Source organism: Chiloscyllium punctatum, chromosome 20, assembly GCF_047496795.1.
Source record: "Chiloscyllium punctatum isolate Juve2018m chromosome 20, sChiPun1.3, whole genome shotgun sequence".
NCBI lineage: Eukaryota > Metazoa > Chordata > Chondrichthyes > Orectolobiformes > Hemiscylliidae > Chiloscyllium > Chiloscyllium punctatum.
Window position 1 is genome coordinate 9,740,164 of NC_092758.1, and position 25,294 is coordinate 9,765,457.

The 25,294-nt window shown below is 42.3% G+C and overlaps 1 protein-coding gene across 2 annotated transcripts in view; it reads right to left on the bottom strand.

Annotated features, from left to right (window-relative positions):
- Positions 1-1,614: 1,614 nt before the first annotated feature.
- Positions 1,615-25,294, bottom strand: part of LOC140491863 (UDP-glucose 6-dehydrogenase-like) — a 43,551-nt gene continuing 19,871 nt past the window's right edge. Inside the window, exons 4-12 of one of the 2 annotated variants that reach the window (XM_072590281.1) lie at positions 23,835-24,035; positions 22,543-22,740; positions 18,299-18,446; positions 17,404-17,498; positions 16,609-16,739; positions 12,474-12,613; positions 9,513-9,604; positions 5,529-5,639; positions 1,615-3,372 (exon numbers count right to left, since the gene is read on the bottom strand). In XM_072590281.1, the coding sequence (XP_072446382.1) occupies positions 3,265-3,372; positions 5,529-5,639; positions 9,513-9,604; positions 12,474-12,613; positions 16,609-16,739; positions 17,404-17,498; positions 18,299-18,446; positions 22,543-22,740; positions 23,835-24,035 (1,224 nt within the window). In that variant the 3' untranslated portion in view covers positions 1,615-3,264. The remainder of the gene's footprint in view (positions 3,373-5,528; positions 5,640-9,512; positions 9,605-12,473; positions 12,614-16,608; positions 16,740-17,403; positions 17,499-18,298; positions 18,447-22,542; positions 22,741-23,834; positions 24,036-25,294) is intronic. The other variant, XM_072590280.1, reaches the window with a different exon arrangement.

Here is a 25,294-nt window from a genome sequence, read left to right on the forward strand (position 1 = left end):
TGCCTTTCCCCCATATCATCGTACATCATTACTATACAGAAAAAAACCCAATGCCCTCTTAAATGCCTCAGTCAAATCAGCCTCCTCCACACTTCCAGGCAGTTTAATTTGGCTCCTGGTGCTGGTAATGTCAATTTCCCAGTACACCACAAAGATGGTCTGGTGATTCTGAGTTAACCACATACACAACCAGGTTAGAAGAGAGTAAATAAGTGCTTATTTTTGTTCTTAAAACTCAGATGTTTAGTATTAAAAGATAACAAGTCCTGATTCATGACCCCCATACAAACTGGAAAAATACAAGTAACAGGTTAGCAGAGGATTAACTGAAATATACAATTAAATGTTCCTTTGCTGCTAAAGGTACAACTGTTTAATTTGAGTTATTCTGGACACAATAGTGCTGAGATGAAATCTTGCTTTAAAAATCTTTTTGCAGTGAGTATGTATCTGGTCAGTTACAGCAAACAGGAGGTGATGGCCTAGAGGCATTATCACTAGACTATTAATCTGGAAACCCAGGAACCAGCCTTCAAATCCCACCATGCCAGATGGTGGAATTTGAATTCAATAAAAACCTGGAATTAAAAGAGTGATGATGACCAAGAATCCACTGTTGATTGTCGGGAAAAAAATACTATCTGATTTGCTAGTGTCCTTTAAGGAAGGATATAGCCATCTTTATCTGGTCTGGCCTACATGTGATTCCAGAACCACAACAATATGGTTGACTCTTAACCACCCTCTGAGCAATTGGGGTTGGGCAATGAATGCAGACCCAGCCAGTGACACCCAATTTTAAAAAAATAAATGCAACTTTTGAGAGAGGAAGGTGGATAAGGCAGTTATCCCTTTTGTCCCTTTATCCGTCTTGTATGATATTTCAGGATGATTCGAGAGAGGGAAAGAGCAGTGATGATTCTGCCAACAGCAGCTTGTGCTATCTTTTCTACACTTGGCGATCAAGGTGGTTGCTGGCATTTGACTGACTTTCAAACTGCAAACACTATGGCTCCATCAGGGTAATACTATTGACCAATTGGTGTCTCCCCTTCCAACTGACCTGGCCAAATTTGCATTCACTTGCAATGAAGGTGTTCATATTATTTTGTTAACTGTTTCCAACAAACATCAAGTCTATACCAGAAAACAAATATTTTTATTCTTGGAATAACCTAGATATTAACGAACAGGAAGATCACCAAGGTTGTCTAGATTTGTCGCTTCATGCCACTGCAGTGCTCTGCTCTGCCCTTTCAGAGGGTAGATAAGGATGGCAACTGATAAGGATGATGTTTATCTGGTTTGGCCTACACAGGACTCCAGACCCACTTCCCTTCTCTGAAAAGGCATCACTGAGTTTTAATGATAATTGACAATAGTTTCATGGTCATCATTACACTCTTAATTCCAGATTTTTATTGGATTCAAATTCCACCATCTGTTGTTATGGAGAGATTTGAATCCGTACTTACAGAACGTCACCTGGGTTTCTCACCTCCTCTGAAATCCTGTATTTCTGGTTGGCAGAGCAAAACATCCATCACTGCACAAAGAATCAGATGCAGGCCCAACCAAAGCATACATTTTGAGATAATTTTATTTCAAACAAGATGGACTGTTGATATTCAAGTGACAACACCTGGGACAAGTGCGACCCTCATGGTTGGTGGTGCATGTGAAAACAGACTTAAAAGGTTTTGTTTACAAGTTTCCAAATTTTGATTTTATTATGAAAGAGGCTTATCAAATAGGATTATTCTTCAATGTGAACACAAAACAAAAAAGGTTTATACAGAAGTGATCTTTATACAAAGTCACTGGTATAATCAATTCAGGAGTACGTACATGTACATTTTCACAGTATCAGTCGATGCCAAATATCACTATTGAAAGTTATTAACTTGGGATTTATGTCTCAATGCTTTTCTGTTCCATTTCACAACATACACACGCTTCATTCCTCTAATTAAAGGTTCTACATTCACTATTTATCAAGTTGCTATCGATGCCAATAAAATCCAATCCCTTTGGTATTGGAGAAAGAGGTCCATCCAATTATCACAGGTTGTGATAAACCAGCTTTTATTAAAATAGAGAATAGGCATCTATTTTTCACATTTCATAATAAAGTTGGTTACAGACTCCAGTTTCTGCTTTTAAAAAAACATTAATGTTTTGATCATATCCAAATATCTTCAAGGTTTACAACAATAATTCAATGGATTAAAATTCAGTATTAAAAATTCCTGGCTGCGAATTTCTCACTGGTTGGTTCCCTGGGCTTTTAAACTTACATATTTTTAAAGTTATTTTTCTTAAGGATTCTGTATGGCAGTGAAGATTCAGTGATCATTTGGAATGGAACTCCATTAATCTCGGAAGGTAATTAGCCATAGTCCATGACAGAACATGAGCATTGCACTCTCTCTGTTTGAAAAGAGGGACAATTGGTTATAAAGCTTGAGGAGCACCTCTCTGCATCAGGCAGGGAGCAGATAAGGAGGCGGCTTCCAAGTCTACCTCAGCCAGAGTGTAAATTGAACCTGTGCTATTGGTATTACTGTATACCATTTGCTTGCCATCTAGTCAGCTGTGCTGACCATCCTGTTTCCACACCCACAAAATAGAATACGAATGAATGTTTTTTTTAACAGAGAAAAGATTATGCTGTCTGATTGTCAACTACCATTCAATTGGATAATAGGACGGCCTACTCGCTTTCCAACGGCTGCTGGAAGGCAGTGCCCTCAGGGGATGGATGTGTTAGGCAACCAAGGTGAGGAGGACTGTGGGTGATGAGGTTGGAGGCAAGAGTTTCTGTGTTGGCACCTCCATGAATATTTCCAGAGTTGGCACCCATGCTTGGTCCATGAGGAAAAAGCCTGGATGATGTATCCAAAGGACTTAATTTCTGTGCATCCTTCCTCCCCCAACTACAAACGTACATAGGATTATGATTAAAAATTTAGAATAACTTACTCAGTAACAATGTTGCAGGTTAGACATCAGTGTAACCCTTGCAAACATCTGCCAGCTCAAATGGGGCCTCTGTATAGACTCCATCCAAAAGAAAAGGTTAAAAAAAACACAAATTGAGGAGGTGCCCCCTTCTAACACTTTCATAAAAACTACCTAAAAATTGTCAAGTAGTGTTATAAGCATAATGGATATATGTTGAAATTTTTTCCTCATTTATAAAAAAAACTAATATTGAGTGTACAAAATAACTAATAACAGAAAGTCACAAGGAGCAGGTAACCGTTAAATTTTTAGCTTCTTAGTAGGGGGAGCTTGCAAGTCGATCCTGGAAATATCTTTGTTGGCTGTGAATGGTATCCTCTCAGTCACCTTCTTTCCAATAGTTTCAACCTGTTAAATGGAATTTGGGAAACAAAAATTGCATTAAAGGCCTCATTAGTTTGTGGCTCAATGCAGTCCAAACATTCCCTCCAAGTGTTTGGGTCATGTCCGCATTGGTCTCTTGGTCAGCTCATTTGGGAGATGAGGAGGCTTTCCTAATGTTAAGGCTCAGCAAAATAACAATGTGCATTTATAGAACACATCTGACACTAAATAATGTCCTATTCACAAGAGAATTGGATAGCAGGACATTGAAAGAAATATTAGCTGACTTGGCCAAAAGCCTTGTCAAAGCATTTGTTTTGAAGCAGTTTAATAAAGGAGGAGAGAGAAGGGATGGTTGAGGGAGGGAATTCCAGAATGTTGGGCCTGGACAAAAGCAGAATACTGTTTTTGCTTCAAATGCCCCGCACTTGCAAAATACTGGAAGGCACTCAACAGGAGAGCCGGAAACAGTCATTGCATCAGGTCAATAGCTGTCCATCACAAGGGAGTGACATTGAGGGGAGCAGCTTTTAAACAACTGCAGACCTGGAACTACGTGCATCACCACAGGGTCTGATCTTTCTGTCTTTACATCTCCATATCTCCTCCTCCTGCCTTTCAGTATCATCACTTCTACCTTTAATCCCTTGACCTCAGAAACCTTTTCAACAAGTTCTTTCCCGATTAAGGTGCTTGCACAAAAGTTATTCATCATTAACATGTTCCAGTTCTGACGATAGGTCAACAATTCAAAGCATTGAGAGATTAAGGGTCATCACGGAAAGCAGGTCAGGCAATATACCAGACATATTCTAACCTTAGATCATCCAACTGTCACTTGTGTTGCCAAATGGCCTAAGGTCTCATTGGTGGAAATGGTGAAGTTGGGTCTTGGGCAGTATAGAGGGAGCTCTGCTCTGCTTCAAATCTTTATTTACCTGACCTGCGAAGCCTGAATACCATTCTAACATGGCATGACAGAAAATGGAACACATCTCATTGTCCAACATTCTCTTTATTTCATCAATTTCACACTTTCAGATATCAACAGGCGAGGAATCAAATAGTTTTCCAGCAATCAACAGCCTTCATGAGACAACTTGACCTTTGGCCTTTCATTTAAATTTTGTGGAGGGGACAGCCCAGAATTGGTCTGTAATCAATTAGGAATGATCTCAAGCCCTTGAAGAAGAGATTTACTTGAGCTGGTAACGGAATGAGGGAGTTCAATCATGGGGGAGATTACAGAAGGTGATGCAGAGAAAGTTAAAAGGGAGATTTACAAATGGTGCTTAAAATCGTGAAGCTTTTGATTGAAGAGAAATAAAGAGAAGCCATTTCCAATGGAAACAGATTGAAAAAGATTGACAAAAGCATTAGAGATGACCTGGAAAACAATGCTACAATGTGTGATGGAAGCAAGTTGACTGCAACTATCAAAAAGGAGCTGTAAGTACACTCATACTCAAAAGGAAAAACATGCAGGCAGGGCTATGAGAAAATGTGTTCATTGTATAGTTCTTCTCAAGTGCCAGCACCAATACAAATGGGCCAAACTGCCATGTCTCTGTGCTGTGCCGTATCATTCTATGGTTTATTCTTTTAAAGATAGGATCAAGGGGTCATCCATAACTCCAGCCATTGAACAGGGACTCAGTTAATTAACTTCTCTAAGTAGTTGGGTTTCCTTTTTAATGTTGCCTATCTTTATTTGTCTCTTCATGTTTCAACCTGGAGAAAGGTTGCTAAAGGGTTGAATGATGACTGAGCTTTTTGAAAGCTTTTGATAACTTTTCCCAAACTATTGAGACCCCCCCTTACAATTATCTGGCATTTCTTGAAAATTAAGGGAGACACAAATGGAAGGTCTCTGACAGTCAGCTTTGTACAACTATGTAAATGAGAACATGTATTAAATTAAGTTAACATATCATTGTCACACGATTAGACCAGCTCTTAAACACTCATCTGTTTTCACAAAAAGACAAACATTGGTCTTAACACGGCCAAAGTGTTTGTCCATTTTGAGTGAAAGACATTAAACAGTTGAAGCTTTCAAGTGAATACTGATCAGAAGATCAGACCATCGCTGGCCTACCCACCTCGACCAGTTATGGATTTGACTAAAGGAACCAATCCCAATGCTGAATGGAGTGCTTTTCCGCCATTTATTCTCTTACCTGGAAACCGAGGTGTTGAAGCTTTTCATGGAGGCTGTCCAGAATGCGTCTGCCGTCAAAGATAAATGCGGGTTTCAGCATCGCTTTGTAGATCCTCTCATAGTCCAACTCCTGAAAGGCCACAAATTTAAACTAAGATAGGGACAGGATCTACAAATAAAATCCTGGTTACAATAAATGCAAGTTTACAAAAGATCCTACTCAAGACTGCAGAATAGATAGAGTTGAGGAACAAACACGTACAAAAATTAAAATTTGAACATGTCGAGTTACGCTAACAGTACATTTAAGACTGCAGCATCCAGATTACAGACCTTTCCCAACCTCAACATATGATTTTAGGCTGAATATGTGTCATTATGTGCATTTCCCAATAAAAGAAGTCTTCCTTGTATAAAATGCCTTTCTTGACCTTCAAAATGTTTCAAAGGCATCAAATTCACTCAATGATATACTGTAACAATGTAGGGAATCCAACAGCCAACTTACACACAGCAACTCCCCACAAACAACAACGTGACAGCAAGATCATCTACTTTTGTGATGTTGATCAAAGGATAGGATACCAAGGACAGCTCTTGATCCTCTTCACCTTAGGGGGTCAATACGACCTCTAGTTAACATCTTATCCAAAACCTCTGAGGGAGCGCTGTGCTAGGTTTCAGGTTAGACTTTGTACTCAAGTCTCTTAAGTGGAACTCAAACTCTATAATCTTGACTCAGAGGCAGAACTTGAGGTGGGCAGGGAGGGGCTATCAGTACTGAGACTGCAGCCCACCCACTTCCAGAACTAAACAACAATACGGACAGAAACAGTATTCCTGAAGCCCATCCCCATCTCCCTTCGCAATCACATCCTTCACCAATACTATTGTGATTCTTGGAAACACTTCTGGCTTCCCATACAGCATGTAATCTTAATATGGACAGATAGTGGTGCAGTAGTAATATTACTACACTACTGATCCCAAACTAATGCTCCGGGGACATAGGTTCAAATCCTACCATGGTTTCTGGACGATAAGCTAATATTGGTGATGGTGACCATGGTAACTATTTGGTTTACTAATGTCCTTTAAGGAAGGAAATCTGCCACCCTTACGTGAACTGGCCCACGTGACTCCAGACAGACAGCAATGCAGTTGATTCTCAACTGTCCTCTGAAATGTAAAGCTACTCAGTTCAAAGCAAACTCAATTCAAGGATGAATGGGGATGTGCAACAGAAGCTGGCTTTATTGCAGCAACACCCACATCTGTTAAAAGATTTAACAAGATGTGAGCTTGTAACTCCAACATCTTTAACCTCCATACTGTCAAAGGTACCAGAGCACTTGTCAATTTACTTGATTACACTCTCATCACCATTTTCACACCCTTCTGACCAGTGAAACAAGCATCAGTAGATACAACCAACCTCTCTTCCCCAATAAAAAGTATCAGCAAAAATCTCCAGAGTTGAATATGCCTCCAGTCCTTAATGGTTTTCAGTGCCCATCTTACTGGCTAGTCTTTAGACGGCCAGTCAGTGAGGGATAAAACTGGAGTCTAATCTTTGTAGAGTTATGGAACTTCTATTTAAAGACTTACAACCTATAAACATTGGGACGTGATGGCCCAGTGGTATTATTGCTGGAGTGTCAATACAGAGACCCAGGCCATATTCTGGGGAACAGAGTTTGAATCCCAGCATGACAGATGGTGCTATTTGAATTCCATAAAAATCTGGAATTAGAAGTCCAGTGATGACTGGAAATCTATTGGGGAAAAACCTATCTAGTTCACTAATGTAATGACAGGAAGCTGCCATGCTTACCTCGTCTGGCCTACATGTGACTCCAACCCACGTGGCTAACTCTTAACTGCCCTGTGGGCATTTAGAGATGGACAATAAATGCTGACCTAGCCAGCAATGCCTTCACTGGGTGAATGAATCAAAGAAAACATGCACTTCCAAAACAAAATCAACCACTGTTTCAGTCTGCTCATTTATACATAGGATTGAATTGAATTTATTGTCACAGTTGAAAAGCTTTGTCTTCCGAGTAATACATCGATCAATCATGGGTCAAAACCACAGTTTATACCGAGATGACTGCATTCGTTACACTCTTGCTCCAAAAAAAAGGAAAAGGGGACAGCAACAATGGTGACAGGTCCAGGTCGGTCAGTTTAACATCAGACAATTGGACAGCAGCTAACACTGATGCAGAGGCAAAGATTTCAGTGAGAGTCATATTTGGTTAACTTATTTCAGTTTTGCTGACAAAGTAACAGAGAGAGTTTGTTCGACAGCAGGACAGACAGTTGAAAGTCCATACACACATCACATGTCAGCAATATTGAAGTTAGTGGGATAAATGGGTCGTTTCAGTATGGATATGAAATTAGCCATTGGACAGAAAGCAGAATTAGGAATGGCAGCCTTTTGGAATGGAATGAGGTAGACAATGATGTTTTCCAAAAGTCCAGTACCATGATTACTGTTGGGTTTAATATATATTAAAAACACCTAGATTCGTGATACAGTATAGAAATTTAAAATTTGCACATGGTACAAAATATGAGGTTAGTAGAGGCAGGAAAGCTCAATTTTTAAAAAATACATGGAGAGCACTTGAAATATGATAATATTGAAGGCTATGGGTCAAGTGCTGGAAAATGGGATTGGTGTAGATAGGTTGGCGCAGGCTCGATGGGCCAAAAGGCCTCATCTGGGCTGTATGATTCTTCAAAGAGTGTAAATAGACTGCAGCAGTTTAAGGTTGGCAGCATCATCTTCTCAAGGGCAATTAGGGGTAGGCAATAAATGCTGGCCCAGCCAGTGGCACCCACATCCTGGGAGTGAACAAAAAAGTTCAGGAAGACAGTGGATTCCAGAAGAGACAGATAGGCAGACAACAGATCAAATTCAAAGAAGAAAAAGGGAGAGCTGATAAATTTTAGTAAGGTGAATGAGAAAAGACAACACCAGATAACTAATATTTTTGAAAGGATGCAAGAACAGAGGCACCCAAGGGTACCAGTGTAGAAATCATTCAAGAGGACAAAGACTAACAAAGCACAAAAGAAAAACATTCGCAATTATATAGTATCTTTCACGACTACATGTCTCAAAGCACTTTACAACTGAAGGACATTGTGAAGATCCAGTTATTGCTGCAATGTGGGAAATGGAGCAGCCAATTTATGAACAGCAAGCTCCCAAAAGAAACAATGGATAACTCTTCTCTTCTTCTCTTTTTCAAAATAATGGCCCTGTGATACACAACAAAGGGCAAGTCAGACTTTTGTTTTAACATCTCATCTGAATGAAGGCATCTCGGATGGTGTAGTGTTCCTCAGTCCTGCACTGCAATGTTCAACTTGATGGTCTGCCTTGATTAAGACTTGAAGCCATAACCACTTTAAGCCAGTACACTGCCAAGTCAAGTCATGGCTGACACACACACGGGATCCTGAGCTTTACAAATAGGATTCCAATCCAGGGGATCAGTTGGCTGTATGGATGGTTTGTGATGCAGAGTAATGCCAACAGCATGGGTTCAATTCCCACATTACGATTTCAATGCCAGCAGTACAAGTTCAGGTCTCCACACTGGCAATGGTAATTCATACAATGCACCTCCTCACACTCCCCCAGGCATGTGGAATGGCGTCCCTAAGTCCAACTAATCAACTGGCTCACTCCCAGTGGAAAAAAATAAAGATATTTTTGTGAACTATGGCTAACTACCTTGTGTTATACCAACATGTCTTGTATAACTCATGTATTTAGTAACATATCAAAACAGACATATCTGTTAGAACAGACATATATCACAACACAGGACAAACTTGATTTCAACAACTCTACAGTTAAATAAGTGGATTTTTATGCTAATGGCTACTGATTCGGGGCAACCTCTTTATCTACAAGATCAGAAGGAAGAGTCAGAAGGAATAAATAAGAGGAAATACCCACAGCAGCAGTTATTTTTAATACCTTAAACATATCCCATTCTGTGCAGATCACGATAGCGTGGGCATTCTTACAAGCCTCATAAGGGTCTAGAGAGATGGTGACCAAACGTGACACTAATAAAAATAAAAGAGAACTTGCATTAAAAGATAAACCCATCTACATTTCACAGCATCCTTCAAAACTGCAGTGCATGTTCAGGCCATTTTATAATCAAATTTTGAGGCATAGCTCCTATGGTAACATTGATAGTGCACAATGACCAGACAACTATTTTTGCGATATTAATGAAGACATCAGTAATCGTCAAATGTACTGGCATAAACCACCTTTTAAATTAATGGTCATGAGCCCTTTCACATTCACCCGAGTGGGGTATCTCAGTTCAACATCTCAGCTAAAAGACTGCACCAAGAATACTGCCCACCGAGACACACATATAAAGATAACAAAGTATATACATCGTTTGATATGTGCAAGTGTGTCAGTGGATAGTATTCTCAGTGCAATACAATATATATATAAAAATATTGCCTTACACAGCCTCAGGACACCCTGAAGCATAGTGTAACAATGAAATGCAACCAATAATATCAGTGCAATTGTCTTTAGAAGTGATGAGAATTAGAATGCCTTTTGCTTCCCGAACTCGTTAAAACAAAACGAAAAGGGTTACCAAACATGCAGTAAGGTGACGAAAATCAAAAAACTCTCAGAATGATAAGAATACGAGGTCATTCACCCCAGCATATTGGCATATTGGTGCTCATGTTTTGAAGTATGAATCCATTGAATGAGACATTGGGAAATGTTGATGTATAAAGGGGATCTGGGTGTCCTTGCTGACCAGTCACTCAGACGGTGAGGGAGGAACCCCAGTATCTGTGCTGGCAGTGAGAACAGGCAGCTGACGTCTTGCGGAGAGGGAGCTACGTGGAGGAGCTTGGGGCCCCAGCAATAACTGGTGAACCTTGAACTATATTCTTTTATTTTTCTTGGTTATATAAAAGGGGCATTTAATGTTAACTATTACCGTATTTCTTTATTTTTCTACTTATTCTCTGAAGGTTTGCAATGCTTACCTCTTAACTTTGTTTCTTTTACTACTTTGTACCTGAGTTTTTTTCTACCTAGATACCTTTGTACATAAGATGATGCCATGTGTGGCGACATTAGGTACTTTCCACTGTATTCCAATACTCGAGTACATATGACAATAAGCAAGCAGTTAGGAAGGTAAATGGTATGTTGGCCTTCATTGCAAGAGGGTATGAGTACAGAACCAAGGATGTCTTACTTGTTGAGACAACATTAAAGTGGGGTGGGGTGGGGTGGGGTGGGGTGGGGTGGGGTGGGGCGGGGCGGGGCGGGGCGGGGCGGGGCGGGGGGGGAGGTCAATGGCCTAGCCATCCAGGTAATGTTCTGGGATCTCTGGTTCGAATCCCACCAAGGCAGATGGTGGAATTTGAATTCAATGAAAATCTGGAATTAAAAGTCTAATGATGACCACAAAACCATTGTCAGTTCTTGGGGAAAAGTCCAACTGGTTCACTAATGTACTTTTGGAAAGGAAACTGCCATCCCTATGTGGTCTGGCTTACATGTAACTCCAGACCCACAGCAACATAGTCGACTCTTAACTGCCCTCTGGGCAATTAATTTTGGGCAACAAATGTTCACCTAGCCAGTGACACCCTCTTCCCAGGAATGAATTTTTATTAAAATACCTGGAATATTGGGTGCAGCTTTGGTCTCTTTGCAAAGGGAAAGATATACTTACCATAGAGAGAGCACAGCGAAGGTTCACCTAACTGATTCCCGAGTTAGAGGGTTTGTTATAGGAGGAGAGATTGGATTGACTGGGCCTGCATTTCGCTTCGAAAAACAAAAGGGAAGCTTTTGAAACATATTAAATTCTGGACAGACTGGATTGAGGGATGACATTTTGCTTGGGGGCTGGAGCTTCCAAAACAAGGGGTCATGGTTTCAGGATATGGGGTAGGCCATTTCGGATCAAGAATGAGGAGCAATATTTCCTGTGGTGACGGTGAACTTGTGGAAATCTCTACTGCAGTAGGCCGTCAAGACTAACTCACTGAATCTACTTAATACAGAAATAGATGTATTTCTAAAAGCTAAACATGTAAAAGGAGTACAGGAGTAGGAGTTTGACGTTGAGATCAAGGATAGATGATCATATTGAATGATGGAGCAGACACAATGGGCCAAATGGTTCCTAAGGTGTAACTTTCTCAGTTCCATTGCTCTCCTGATACAATGTAGTCCTTGCTAATGTTTATCCAATCAGAGCGTATTTCCAACTCTCTATGACTCAAATATAGCGTCATTAGAAGCCTCTAAAAGTGTACAAGTGAAGCTTAAGATGTTCATGGATACCAGTTACAGGTTAAGAATGCATACATTAAATAGGTTAACGCTGTGTCAAAATTGGTTACACATCTTCATTAATTTAGTTTCAGTCAGAAAGAAAGGTGAGCCATCTATTTGCAGTCATCTGTGGTGACTCCGCTGGTGAGTAAAGAGGGAGAGCACTGCTCGTGCATAAACAGCAGAAACTTTATAAACCACTTGGACTGAGGAGTTTCACAAAAAGAATAATCAAAAATAAATGAATATCAAACCAAAGGTGTTCATTGTGCGAGGTGGGTTCCACCTAGTGGCGGCATTGGGCACTAACAATCATAAAATCATACAGAAAGAGACTCTTCAGCACCACCAAAATACATAAAATCTACACTGTACCCATAGCCTTGAAAATTATGACAAATGTTGTCCAACTCCCTCAGCTTTACTGCGTGCACTGCAACGAACAATTGAAATGTTGTTGTGAGGCTTGGTACAGGCAGAAACCTAAGGTTAAACAAACTGTTTGCTTCAGTTAATGGATGAGCTAAAGCAAATCTTCCTCATTCAATGCTTATCTCAAGAAAAATTCTCAAGTTCTCTGTTGTCCTGTATACATACCCCTGTCAGGATCATCATCACAAACACTGGGGTGAGACAGGTCTTGAATAATTTGCTCCTTCTTCACTTTTGGATCAAATATGTGCAGCCTGGCTCCTTCATCCAGGAGATATTTGGATATGTAGATACTGGATGACTCCCTGCAATGGAAATCATTCTTGAAACTTGAGGGCAATTGGTTCAAGGGCCCAATAGCAGTTTGGTACAAGAGACTGTGCACTGTATCAAATTGAACAGTACAGAAGGAGGCCATTTGTGCCAGTGGTTTTGCTAGCTTTCTGAAGTAATGGTCCAAATTAGTCCCATACCCCTTCTCTCCCCACCATGTCTTACAACATTTTATAGTCTTTATAGTAAAAACATTTACTAAATTCCCTTTTGAAATTAGATCATTACCAGAAAAGAAAACCTTTTCAAAAGCTTCCAGAGTACAGGGAAAAGACAGGAATATTTTTTTAAAAACTGTTTGGCTCTTACAAAATGCCAGAATGGATACAATAGGCTGAATGGCCTCCTGCTACAGTAACCATTCTGCTGATGCAATCAGGTTCTGATCAATCCACTTCCTGTAGTCATGAGGAAGTGAATTGAAAATCACAATGCACTGTAAAATAAATTCTCATCGCCCACCTCCTCACATTCTCAATTGAAATGAATGATTTTTAACACTTAAGTAGCATGGTAGAACAGAGGGAGCTAGGGGGTTCAAGTACATAATATTTTGAAGTTTGTGTCACATATAGGTAGGGTGGTTAAAAAGGCGTTTGACACACTTTTTAAGCTCTGATCTCCAGCATCTGCAGTCCTCACTCTCTCCTAGTTGATTTTAACCTACTGCGAATCCTCTTGCAAGGATGCCTTCCTTGAAGAAGCTCTCCTCCTCCCTCTCTCATTGCACAGCCCAGGTCATCTCCTCTGCCCTGAAGCTCTTCAGCCACGTCCTCACAGCACCGCCTTCTTGACCTGCAATCTTCTACCCGACCTCTCCGCCCCCACCCCCTCTTCAGCCTATCACCCTCACTTTAACCTCCTTCCACCTATCGCATTCCCAACGCCCCTCCCCCAAGTCCCTCCTCCCTACCTTTATCTTAGCCTGCTTGGCACACCCTCCTCATTCCTGAAGAAGGGCTTATGCCCGAAACATCAATTCTCATGTTCCTTTGATGCTGCCTGACCTGCTGCGCTTTTCCAGCAACACATTTTTTAAGCTCTGATCTCCAGCATCTGCAGTCCTCACTTTCTCCTAGTAACCCTCTTCGCTGTCCACTACACCTCCAATTTTGGTGTCATCTGCAAACTTACTAACTGTACCTATTATGCTCGCATCCAAATCATTTATGGAAATGACAAAAAGTAGAGGGCCCAACACCGATCCTTGTGGCACTCCACTGGTCACAGGCCTCCAGTCTGAAAAACAACCCTCTAACACCACCCTCTGTCTTCTACCTTTGAGGCAGTTCTGTATCCAAATGGCTAGTTTTCCCTGTATTCCATGCGATCTAACCTTGCTAATCAGTCTCCCATGGGGAACCTTGTTGAACACCTTACTGAAGTCCATATAGATGACATCTACTGCTCTGCCCTCATCAATCTTCTTTGTTGCTTCTTCAAAAAACACTATCAAGTTTGTCAGACATGATTTCCCACACATAAAGCCATGTTGACTATCCCGAATCAGTCCTTGCCTTTCCAAATACATGAACATCTGTCCCTCAGGATTCCCTCCAACAACCTGCCTACCACCGAGGTCAGGCTCACTGGTCTATAGTTCCTTGGCTTGTCTTTGCCGCCCTTCTTAAACAGTGGCACCACGTTTGCCAACCTCCAGTCTTCTGGCACCTCACCTGTGACTATCAATGATACAAATATCTCAGCAAGAGGCCCAGCAATCACTTCTCTAGCTTCCCACAGAGTTCTCGGGTACACCTGATCAGGTCTTGGGGATTTATCCACCTTTAACCATTTCAAGACATCCAACACTTCCTCCTCTGTAATCTGGACATTTTGCAAGATGTCACCATCTATTTCTCTACAGTCTATATCTTCCATATCCTTTTCCACAGTAAATACTGATGCAAAATATTCATTTAGTATCTCCCCCATTTTCTGAGGCTCCATACAAAGGCTGCCTTGCTGATCTTTGAGGGGCCCTATTCTCTCCCTAGTTACCCTTTTGTCCTTAATATATTTGTAAAAACCCTTAATTCTCCTTAATTCTATTTGCCAAAGCTATCTCATGTCCCCATTTTGCCCTCCTGATTTCCCTCTTAAGTATACCCCTTCTTTCTTTATACTCTAAGGATTCACTCGATCTCTCCTGTCTATACGTGACACATGCTTCCTTCTTTTTCTTAAGCAAACCCCCAATTTCTTTAGTCATCCAGCATTCCCTATACCTACCAGCCATCACTTTCACCCTTTCTCTGGATTCTTGTTATCTCATTTCTGAAGGCTTCCCATTTTCCCATTTTCCAGCTGTCCCTTTACCTGCGAACATCTGCCTCCAATCAGGATTTGAAAGTTCTTGCCTAATACGTCAAAATTGGCCTTTCTCCAATTTAGAATTTCAACTTTTAGATCTGGTCTATCCTTTTCTATCACTATTTTAAAACAAATAGAATAGTGCTCCCCCACTGACACCTCAGTCACCTGTCCTGCCTCATTTCCCAAGAGTAGATCAAGTTTTGCACCTTCTCTAGTAGATACATTCACATACTGAATCAGAAGGTTGTTTTGTACACACTTAAGAAATTCCTCTCCATCTAAACCTTTAACTCTATGGCAGTCCCAGTTGATGTTTGGAAAGTTAAAATCCCCTACCATAACCACCCTATTATTCTTACAGATAACTGAGATCTCCTTACAAGTTTGTTTCCCAATTTCCCTCTGACTATTAGGGGGTCCATAATACAATCCCAATAAAGATGATCATCCCTTTCTTATTTCTCAGTTCCACCCAAATAACTTCCCTGGATGTATTTCCGGGAATATCCTCCCTCTATCAAAAATGCCACTCCCCCTCCTCTCTTGCCTCCCTTTCTATCCTTCCTGTAGCACTTGTATCCTGGAACATTAAGCTGCCAGTCCTGCCCATTCCTGAGCCATGTTTCTGTAATTGCTATGATATCCCAGTCCCATGTTCCTAACCATGCCCTGAGTTAATCTGCCTTCCCTGTTAGGCCCCTTGCATTGAAATAAATGCAGTTTAATTTATTAATCCTGCATGCCCTGCCTTGTCCCTGCCTGCCCAGACTGTTCGACTCACTTCTGTTCTCAGCTGTACCCGTCTCAGATCGATCTCTTTCCTCGCTATCTCCCTGGGTCCCACCCCTCCCCCCCACCGCCCCCCCACCACCACCTGACTAGTTTAAATCCTTCCAAGCAGTTCTAGCAAATTTCCCTGCCAGTATATTAGTCCCCTTCCAATTTAGGTGCAATCCGTCCTTCGTGTACAGGTCACTGCTACCCCAAAAGAGATTCCAATGGTCCAAAAATGTGAACCGTTCTCCCATACACCAGCTCCTCAGCCATGCATTCATCTGCTCTATCCTCCCATTCCTGCCCTCACTAGCTCATAGCACTGAGAGTAATCCAGATATTACCTTTGAGGACCTCCTTTTTAAATTTCTGCCTAACTCTCTGTAATCTCCTTTCAGAATCTCAATCTTTTCCCTTCCAATGTCGTTGGTTCCAATGTGGACAATGACCTCCTGTCCTGGGTTGGTCTTGCAAATGATGCCCACATCTCATGAATGAATAAAAGGTCCCAAAACAACATGGGTTATGACACCCAAATAAAGCCAGCCAAGTGCTGGAGAAACTCAGCAGGTCTAGCAGCATCTGTGGGGAGAGAAATAGAGTGAACATTTTGAGTTGATGAAGACTTTCCCAGAATTAGAGATAGAATTGTGATGGATTTTATACAGTCAAAAGTGGAAAGATGTCACGAGAATAAAACGGAAGGTCTAGGATAACGTAGAGGGCTAGGAAGATTAACTGACAATGATATCATGGAACAAATGGCAAAGGACTAACCAAAGGTTGTAGTGAATTAACAACAGGGTCCATCTATGTAGGACTGTGTAAACGCAGTGTAAACTCTGTACAAACACCCCAGCAAATTCACCAACTGTACCTTGTGTCTCCTGTGTCCTTCTTAAAGGCAAACCCCAACAAACCAATCTTTTTATCGGTGACGGTGTTGAAAAGGCAACCGATTACTCGCGCTGCAAACCTTCTCCTTTGGTAATCGTTAATCTCGATCACCTGCCACATAGGATTACAGAGAATTTATAGAAGCCATTCAGCCCAACTGGTCTCTGCTAGATTTCATGCTGCAGACAAGCCCCCACCCAATCCAACTCCTCTCATCCTGTTCATATATCTCCTGCTCACTTGCGGTTTCCTTGGAAATATATGTATGCTTTTCATCCTGACTAATCCCGGTGGGAGTGAGTTCCACATTCCATTGCATGGGTAAGAAGTTACTCAAGTTCCTTTCTGGGTTTATAGTTGATCCTCTTCCCAAATTTGGTTTTAGATCTTCAGACTGACATTCAGCTATGTTCCCATAATTTTGATTTCCACTTGAGGACATGGAAAGGCAATCAATAGAAACACAAGTCGGCCATTCAGCCCTTCAAATCTACTCTACAATTCAATATGGTCACAGCTGATACGATACCTCAACTTCACATTCTCACCTGCTCCACCCAACCTAATCCATTGATGTCCCAAAATCAGAAGTTCATTGATTTTAGCTGAAAATTCATGATGGAGTCCACAAAGAGTTACAACTCTCCAAGTCAGAAATTCTCCTCGTCTCAGACCTAAATGATCGACCCCTTATCCAGAGACCCTTCTCTTGCTTCTTTGGAAACCTTCCAACTCGAGTCATGACAATTTCACTCATCCCTCAGCAGATTCTCACCTGTTGCCAGTACCTGGCCACTTCTGGCAGATTGAGGGCTTCACAAAGATAAACCAGATTGAGGACATCCTTCTGAAAGCAGCTGCCCCCAAAGCCTGCAATTGAAATGGACAATTCTGAAGGAAATGTTATGGAATAAATTAACACTCATTAGAAAGGGAACTGACAATCAGTGGGGAGTAACTTGGGGAGGAGGTCAGGCAGCATCCAAAGAGCAGGAGAATCGACGTTCCGGGCATAAGCCCTTCTTCAGCCCTTATTCCTGAAGAAGGGCTTATGCCCAAAACGTCGATTCTCCTGCTCCTTGGATGCTGCCTGACTTGCTGCGCTTTTCCAGCAACACATTTTTCAGCTCTGATCTCCAGCATCTGCAGTCCTCACTTTCTCCTATAGCAGAAGTAGTCATACCTTTTTCCCCAAGCCCTTTTGATTCAGGAAACCCACGAGCTTGCAAATGTGCCAATATTACTTCATTACATTGAGAAGGATGGGAGAGAGAATTACTGGCCTGTCAGGTTAATGTAATTTGAGGTGAATGTCATTACAGATACTGAATAAGGACAGGAGTAACCTGAGCTGACCAGAAATGACATGGTTTTGTTAACCAGGGGACCATAATGTCATAATAGTCAGTAATAAATCAAATTCAGGAGAAATGTTTTCACTCAGAGGGTAGTTAGAACATGGAACTTGCTATCACAGAGAGTTCTTGTGACAAGTATTACCAATACATGTAACAGGACGCTAGATAGAGACATGTAAAAAGGAATAATTATGTTGCTGATGTAGTTTGATGAAATGTGTGGCAGGAGGCTTAATGCAGCTTAAATAATAGTGTCATCATTGGATAGAAAGATTTCACAGCTCAGAGAAGCCTATGTAACAGGGTCCTTACCAACACTGGCTTTTAGGAACTTGCTCCCGATTCTCTGGTCAGTGCCGATGGCATGGGCCACCTCTTCCACATCAGCCCCCGTTGCCTCGCATAAGGCACTGATCGAGTTAATACTGCTGATCCGCTGAGCAAGGAAGGCGTTGGCAGCCTATACAAAGTAAAAACAATGACTGCAGATGCTGAAAACCAAATACTGGATTAGTGGTGCTGGAAGAGCACAGCAGTTCAGGCAGCATTCCACTCCTCAACCTCCCTACGGTCCAGTGAAAAGAGTCCTAGCTTATCCATTTTTTCTTTATTCAGGAGTTAAGTCAACTCTGGGATGAGGTGTCACTGACTAGGCCTTGGATGCTGCCTGAACTACTGTGCTCTTCCAGCACCACTAATCCAGCCTATACAAAGGTCAGGTCACAGTAAGGAACAGGGTGGAGGTGATGGGCAAAGAAACAAAAAAATAGATGTTTCATCAGCCACTATATTCGAGTATCTGGGCATCCCTAGTAAGGCCATCATTGGTTGCTCATCCCTAATAGAGTGGCTTGCTGGACCATTTCAGAAGGTAGTTAAGAGTCAACCACATCACTGCAGGCCTGGAGTATGGAGAGGCGATGGCCTAGTGGTATTATCACTCCAATGACCAAGGTAATGAGCTGGGGTCTTGGGTGTGAATCCCACCACAGCAGATGGCAGAATTTGAACTCAATTAAAATCTGGAATTAAGAGCTTAATGGTGATCATGAACCCATTGTTGATGGTCAGAAAAACCCATTTGGTTCACTAATGTCCTTTTAGGGAAGGAAACTGTGACTCCAGATCCACAGCAGTGCAGTTGACTCAAATGCCCTCTGGGATAGGCAATAAATGCTGTAAAAACAATGACTGCAGATGCTGGAAACCAGATTCTGGATTAGTGGTGCTGGAAGAGCACAGCAGTTCAGGCAGCATCCAAGGCCTAGTCAGTGACACCTCATCCCAGAGTTGACTTAACTCCTGATTAAAGAAAAAATGGATAAGCTAGGACTCTTTTCACTGGACTGTAGGGAGGTTGAGGAGTGACCTTATAGAGGTTTATAAAATCAGGAGGCGGATAGAGAAGATGAATAGCAAATGTCTTTTCCCTAGAGTGGGGAGTTCAAAACAAGAGACGCTATTTTAAGACGAGAGGAGAAAGATTTAAAAGGGACCTGGAGGGTGGCTTTTTCACACAGAGGGTGGTTCCTACATGGATTGAATTGCCCTCTGAAGAGCCATCCCATCCAGACGCACACCCCTGCCCTATCCCTGTAACCCAACATTTTCCATGGCTAACCCACCTAGCCTGCACATCTGTCAGAGAAATTAGCCCACTAAAACAGAGACCACACAAACCAGATCGGGTGAAATTGACAAGCTGTTTATTACAAGCGATATCACAAGAGAAATTGTCGAGGCTGACACAGAACAGACAGTCTGTGCAGGTAGACCAAGGGTTCTCTTCTTCGAGCTGAGGATGAAGCCAGGTTTTATAATGACCTTATACAATAAGGTTAATTAGAAACGGGGCAAGACACAATGTATCTGGAAATGGAGTAATCTAGTTTCAATGATGCTAATTGGAAAACACTTATCTGATGAATGTCCTGATTCTCGATACAATGCAACATCCTGACAGTAAAAACAATGACTGCAGATGCTGGAAACCAGATTCTGGATTAGTGGTGTTGGAAGAGCACAGCAGTTCAGGCAGCATCCAAGGAGCTCCTTGGATGCTGCCTGAACTGCTGTGCTCTTCCAGCACCACTAATCCAGAGTCCTGACAGTATCAATGGGTCAGGAGATTCCAGTCTTCTTCGCAGGATAGGTGGGTATGGTGCTCCCATTGTTCCTGTCCTGGGAGCAGGGTCCTTTGGTGCCTCTCTGTCTGATCTTTCTTTTGTGTGGCTTTGGTATTGCTTCGTTATAAGCCTGCCCTCAGGGCTTTGGGACAGCTGTGTTGACCGGGTATTGTTAATGTGTTTTGGGAAGTGTATTCCCTTGTCTGCGAGTGCTGTCTGGTTTCGCTCGTCAGCCTGCTTGGTCTCATCTGAGGCATTCTGGGTGTTTTTGGTATAGTTTGGCCAAGTTTGCTTTCCTATGTTCTGTGTGGGCCTATTATGGGTAGGCAGGGTGGCAGATCTTTTCCCACAACATCCCTTGACACTATGGGATATTTAGCACAGTCAATCCACCTAACCTGCAATCCATGTACCTATGCAGGTAGTTACAACATGTAAAAAGATATTTGGACAAGTACATGAATAGGAAAGGTTTAGAGGGATATAGGCCAAATGCAGGCAAATGGGACGAGTTCAGTTTGGGAAACTTGGTCAGTAGGGACAGGTTGAACCAAAAGGTCTGTTTCTGTGCTGTATGACTCTATGTTTCTATAAGCCAGGCTGGGCAAGGACAGCATATTATCTCACCTACAGGATGTTAATGATTGAGATAAGTTTTGACAACAATTGACGATGGTTTCCTGGTCACCAATGCACAGCCTAGCTTTCAATTCCAAACTTGATCACAGAATTTAAGTTTCACTAGCTGCCATCTAGGCCAGACCAGGTAAGGATGGCAGATTTCCACATTAATAAACCAGGTCAGTTTTCACAACAATTGGCAATAGTTTCATGGTCACCTTTACTAGATTTTAAAGCCAGATTCTGTTCCTAAGTTACCACTACACCACCATCTCTATTATTTTGCAAAGCACATCATTCCCAATTTAAAAATTATCCACAGGTTCAAACCATATTTACCAGCTCTCGGTTATACCCTTTAACACTCTTCTCAACAAAAACCGGTCAAAAACCCATAATAGGCCCACACAGAACATAGGAAAGCAAACTTGGCCAAACTATACCAAAAACACCCAGAATGCCTCAGATGAGAAAAAATTCCACCCCCAGGTTCCAGCCTTCTGGAGAGGGGTAACAGTTTCACCATGTGTGCTGACTTAACCCCTAATGATTTGACTTTAATTCTAACCTTTTATAGGATTCCCCCAGTACACAAAATACATGGTCATGGACATAATCCAATGCAAATCAAAAAATACTTTATTATCATAGAATCTCTAAAATGGCAGGCTATTCAGCCCATCAAGTCCACACCGAACAGCATACCACACAGATGCACCCCCCCTATCCTATCCTTGTAATCCTACATTTCCCATGGCTAACCCATCTAGCCTGCACATCCCTTGATAATATGGGCAATATGGCATGGTCAATCCACCTAACCTACACATCTTTGGACTGTGAGGAAACCCACGCAGACACCAGGAGGAAGTGCAAACTCCACACAGGTATTCACATGAGGGTAGAATCAAATGCAGGTCCCTGGCGCTGTGAGGCAGCAGTGCTAACCACTGAGCCACTGTGTCACCCCCCTTTACTGTGCACTTAAATGAAAAGGACCCAGCAGCAGATTCATGAGTAACTTCTCTTTGGAAAGAAACATTTACAAGGCTTTCGGATGAATTGGCCAGCTGTGCACAGACATGACGGACTTTGTTCAGTGCTGCCCCTTTCTACAATCTGATAGTAATTTTTGCACTGAAGGCTAACACAAATCTTCTCCCTGGAGGACCCCCAATCTAAAACACATCATGGTTTTATTTAATATCCAGAGGTGGTTGTCTGCACAACTGAACATTTCTTTCTGTGACTCAGGGACAGTGAGGACTGCAGATGCTGGAGATCAGAGTCGAGAGTGTAGCGCTGGAAAAGTACAGCAGGTCTCCTGTGTCCAAGGAGCAGGAGACTTTATGTTTTGGGCATAAGCCCTTCATCAGGAAGGGCTTCATCAGGAATTCTGATGAAGGGCTTTTGCCTGAAACGTCGATTCTCCTGCTCCTCGGATGCTGCTTGACCTGCTGTGCTTTTCCAGTGCTACACTCTTCGACTCTGAATATTTCTTCCCCTCAATCACCTATGATACTTTTTCCCCACCTATTAACCACCTGCAGTTAATCATCACTGTTGTTCAACTGATTCATTTAAATGCAAAGCCCATTAAGAACAATGCAGAGCAAAGGTGAGGGAGAGGTAGGGAGAGGGGAAGAATGCAAATATCAAAATGTAACTGTAAATACACTCTACCTCCAGTGATGCCTGCCTAAAGACCTCAAGGGTATTAGTGGACACCACATGCTCCCTTTCCAAGGACACCCAGGCATGAACGTAACTGAGAAAGAGGTTGATGTAGTTTATTAAGATACTACGCACCAGTTTAGAGAGCTCTGATGACCATGTGTTGGTTGTAATGATCTTGTTCTCTGGGACCCAGTGTTCATAGATACTTTTGAGGGCCCGAATGGCCTTTTGCCCTTCAGGTGTCTCATCTCCACCGATCAAAACTCTGTCCGGATTCTTGAGATCTGCAATTGCTGTGCCTTCAGCCAGGAACTCCGGATTAGACAGCACCTTGAGATACCAGGATTCACACACAAATACACTGAGCCACACTCAACTCTTCTATGTTTGAGCATTGTACAGGAGCTCTTCTACCAAGGACTAACAATATCAGGTAATCACTCTCTTGATGACAAACCAAAGCTGGGTTTTAAATCCAGAAGATTAGAATTCAAGGGAAAAGGTGTCCTGCCTCAGGTAACAAAACCCTGGTTAGGCCACACCTGGGGTGATGGTGGGCAGAGGGTTCTGTGCACCATACCCAAGGAAGGATAAAGACAGAAAATGCCGGAGAAACTTGGCAGTTTGTGGAAACATCGATATGACTCTCCTTCAGGTTCTGATATTACATTAAACCACAGACCCTGCCTGCCTACTCTCTCAGTTGGCTATGAAAAATACATAGCTTTAATTTCAATGAGGGGAAGGAATTCTGCTCAGTTGCCGGATCAATATTTATTCATTAACCAATAGCACTGCAAAAATAAACAACAACAAAAAAGAGGAAAAACAATTTACTTGGTTGTTTAGCACATTGTTGTAAAAGCAGGAAATATAGCAGTCAGTGATTGATGGTCACAGGCTGTTTGTAAAAATCTTTAGTGATTTTGAAAGGCAATTTTCTTACGTCTGGACATTATAAATCAACCTATCCATAATTAAGACCTGGAGGTTCAGCTGCAGTTGGACATGAGCTGAGCCATGACAGAGTGTCCCTGATACTCAGCGTGATACCACCAACAAGATGCACTCCAGTAACTCACCAAGGCCTCCTCCAACAGCATCTTCCAAACCTTTGACCTTCACGAACTGGAAGGTTAAGGGCAACAGATACATGGGAACACCACACCCTGCAAGTTCCCCTCCAAGCCACTCACCAACCTGACTTGGAAATAGACCACTGTTCCTTCGCTGTTGCTGGATCAAATCCTGGGACTCCCTCCAGAACAGCATTGTTGGTGTTGCTACCCCCCGAGACTGCAGCAATTCAAGGAGGCAGCTCACCACCACTTTCTCTCGAGCAATTAGCGATGGGTGATAAACGCTGGGACGTAAACAACACTAGCATCCCATGAATAAATAAAGGCAAAAAGGTGGACTCCTACCTGAAGATTTAGATTGGGTTTGGTGTTGGCATTGAATATCCTCCGGATGCTCTCTGCTGCCCTCACTGGCACTGTGCTTTTCTCCACCACTATTTTGCCCCCGTTGCCCACCTCTGCTATCCGCCGGGCACAGGCCTCAATGTACTTCAGGTCTGCGGCACGACCCTTTCCGATCCCAAAGGTTTTGGTGGGAGTGTTCACCTATTTACAATCACCAAAGGAAGAGAGGAAGGTAATGGCATGATTCAGGTCTACAGGAGCGCCAGTGGGAGGTGGACTTACTCAGCCACCAGTTAGATCTCAGTCTCAATTCAGAGGTAAGACGTCAAGGCCTTGTAGAGGGTCCAAATGTGATTTATTATAATCGGATGGGAATCTTTGGTTGTGTTGGGGGGGGGGGGGGCAAAAAACAACTAGGATTATCCTCCTCAGAGCAGTGAAAGTTACAACAAATATTTAATAAAGATGTTCAAAAGCGTGGAGCATTTTGTAGAGTAAACAGAATTGCAGAGTGACTTAGAACACACAAAGCTGCCATTCAAACCAACAAGTTAGTGCTGGCTCCTTGCTATGTAATCCAGCAAGTCCCACTCGCACACCCAATGCCTTCGCCCTCTCTGTAGATTTCCTTCAAAGGCTCATTAAATTCCCTTCTGAAACCATTGAGCATCTTCCCTTACACTACCTGAACAGGCAGTGGATTCCAGGGCATTCACTGCAGAGAAAAGTTCTTCCTGCTGGAAGGATGTGGAGGTTTTAGAGAGGGTGTAGAAGAAGTTTATCAGGATGCTGCCTGGATTAGAGGAAATGAGCTATAAGGAGAGGCTAGAAAAACTCAGGTTGTTTTCTCTGGAGTGGTAGAGGCTGAGGCGAGACTCGATAAAAGTCAATAAAATTGTGAGATGCATAGATAGAGTTGACGGTCAAAGTTTTTCTCCTCCTGTAGAGTTGAAATGTCTAATACTAGAGGGCATGCATTTAAAAGGTGAGAAGAGGTAAGTTCAAAGGAGACGTGACGGGCAATTTTTTTTAAACCTAGAGAGTGGTAGGAGTCTGGAACGCACTGCCAGGGATGGTGGAGGACACAGATATGGAAAGGGTGTTTAAGGGACTTTTAGATAAGCACAGGAATATGCGAGGAATGGAGGGGTATGGAGCAAGGGCAGGCAGAAGGGATTAGTTTAATTTGACGTCATGTTTGGCACAATGTAGGCCAAAGGGCCTGTTCCTGTGCTGTATTATTCAATGTTCTTTGGTGAAGGACAGAGAACTAAAAGAAGGACATGCTGAAGCAAACAGTGTAGAATGTTACACTCTTCTTAAAAGAGCTGGGAACTAGGTGTTCTATGAATATATCTCACATTTACTGCTGCTTCTTACACAAGGCCCAAGTCATGGAAGGAAGCAGGTGCCACATGCAACAGAGCTCCACCGTGAGAGTCTTTCACAAAAGCTCTGAT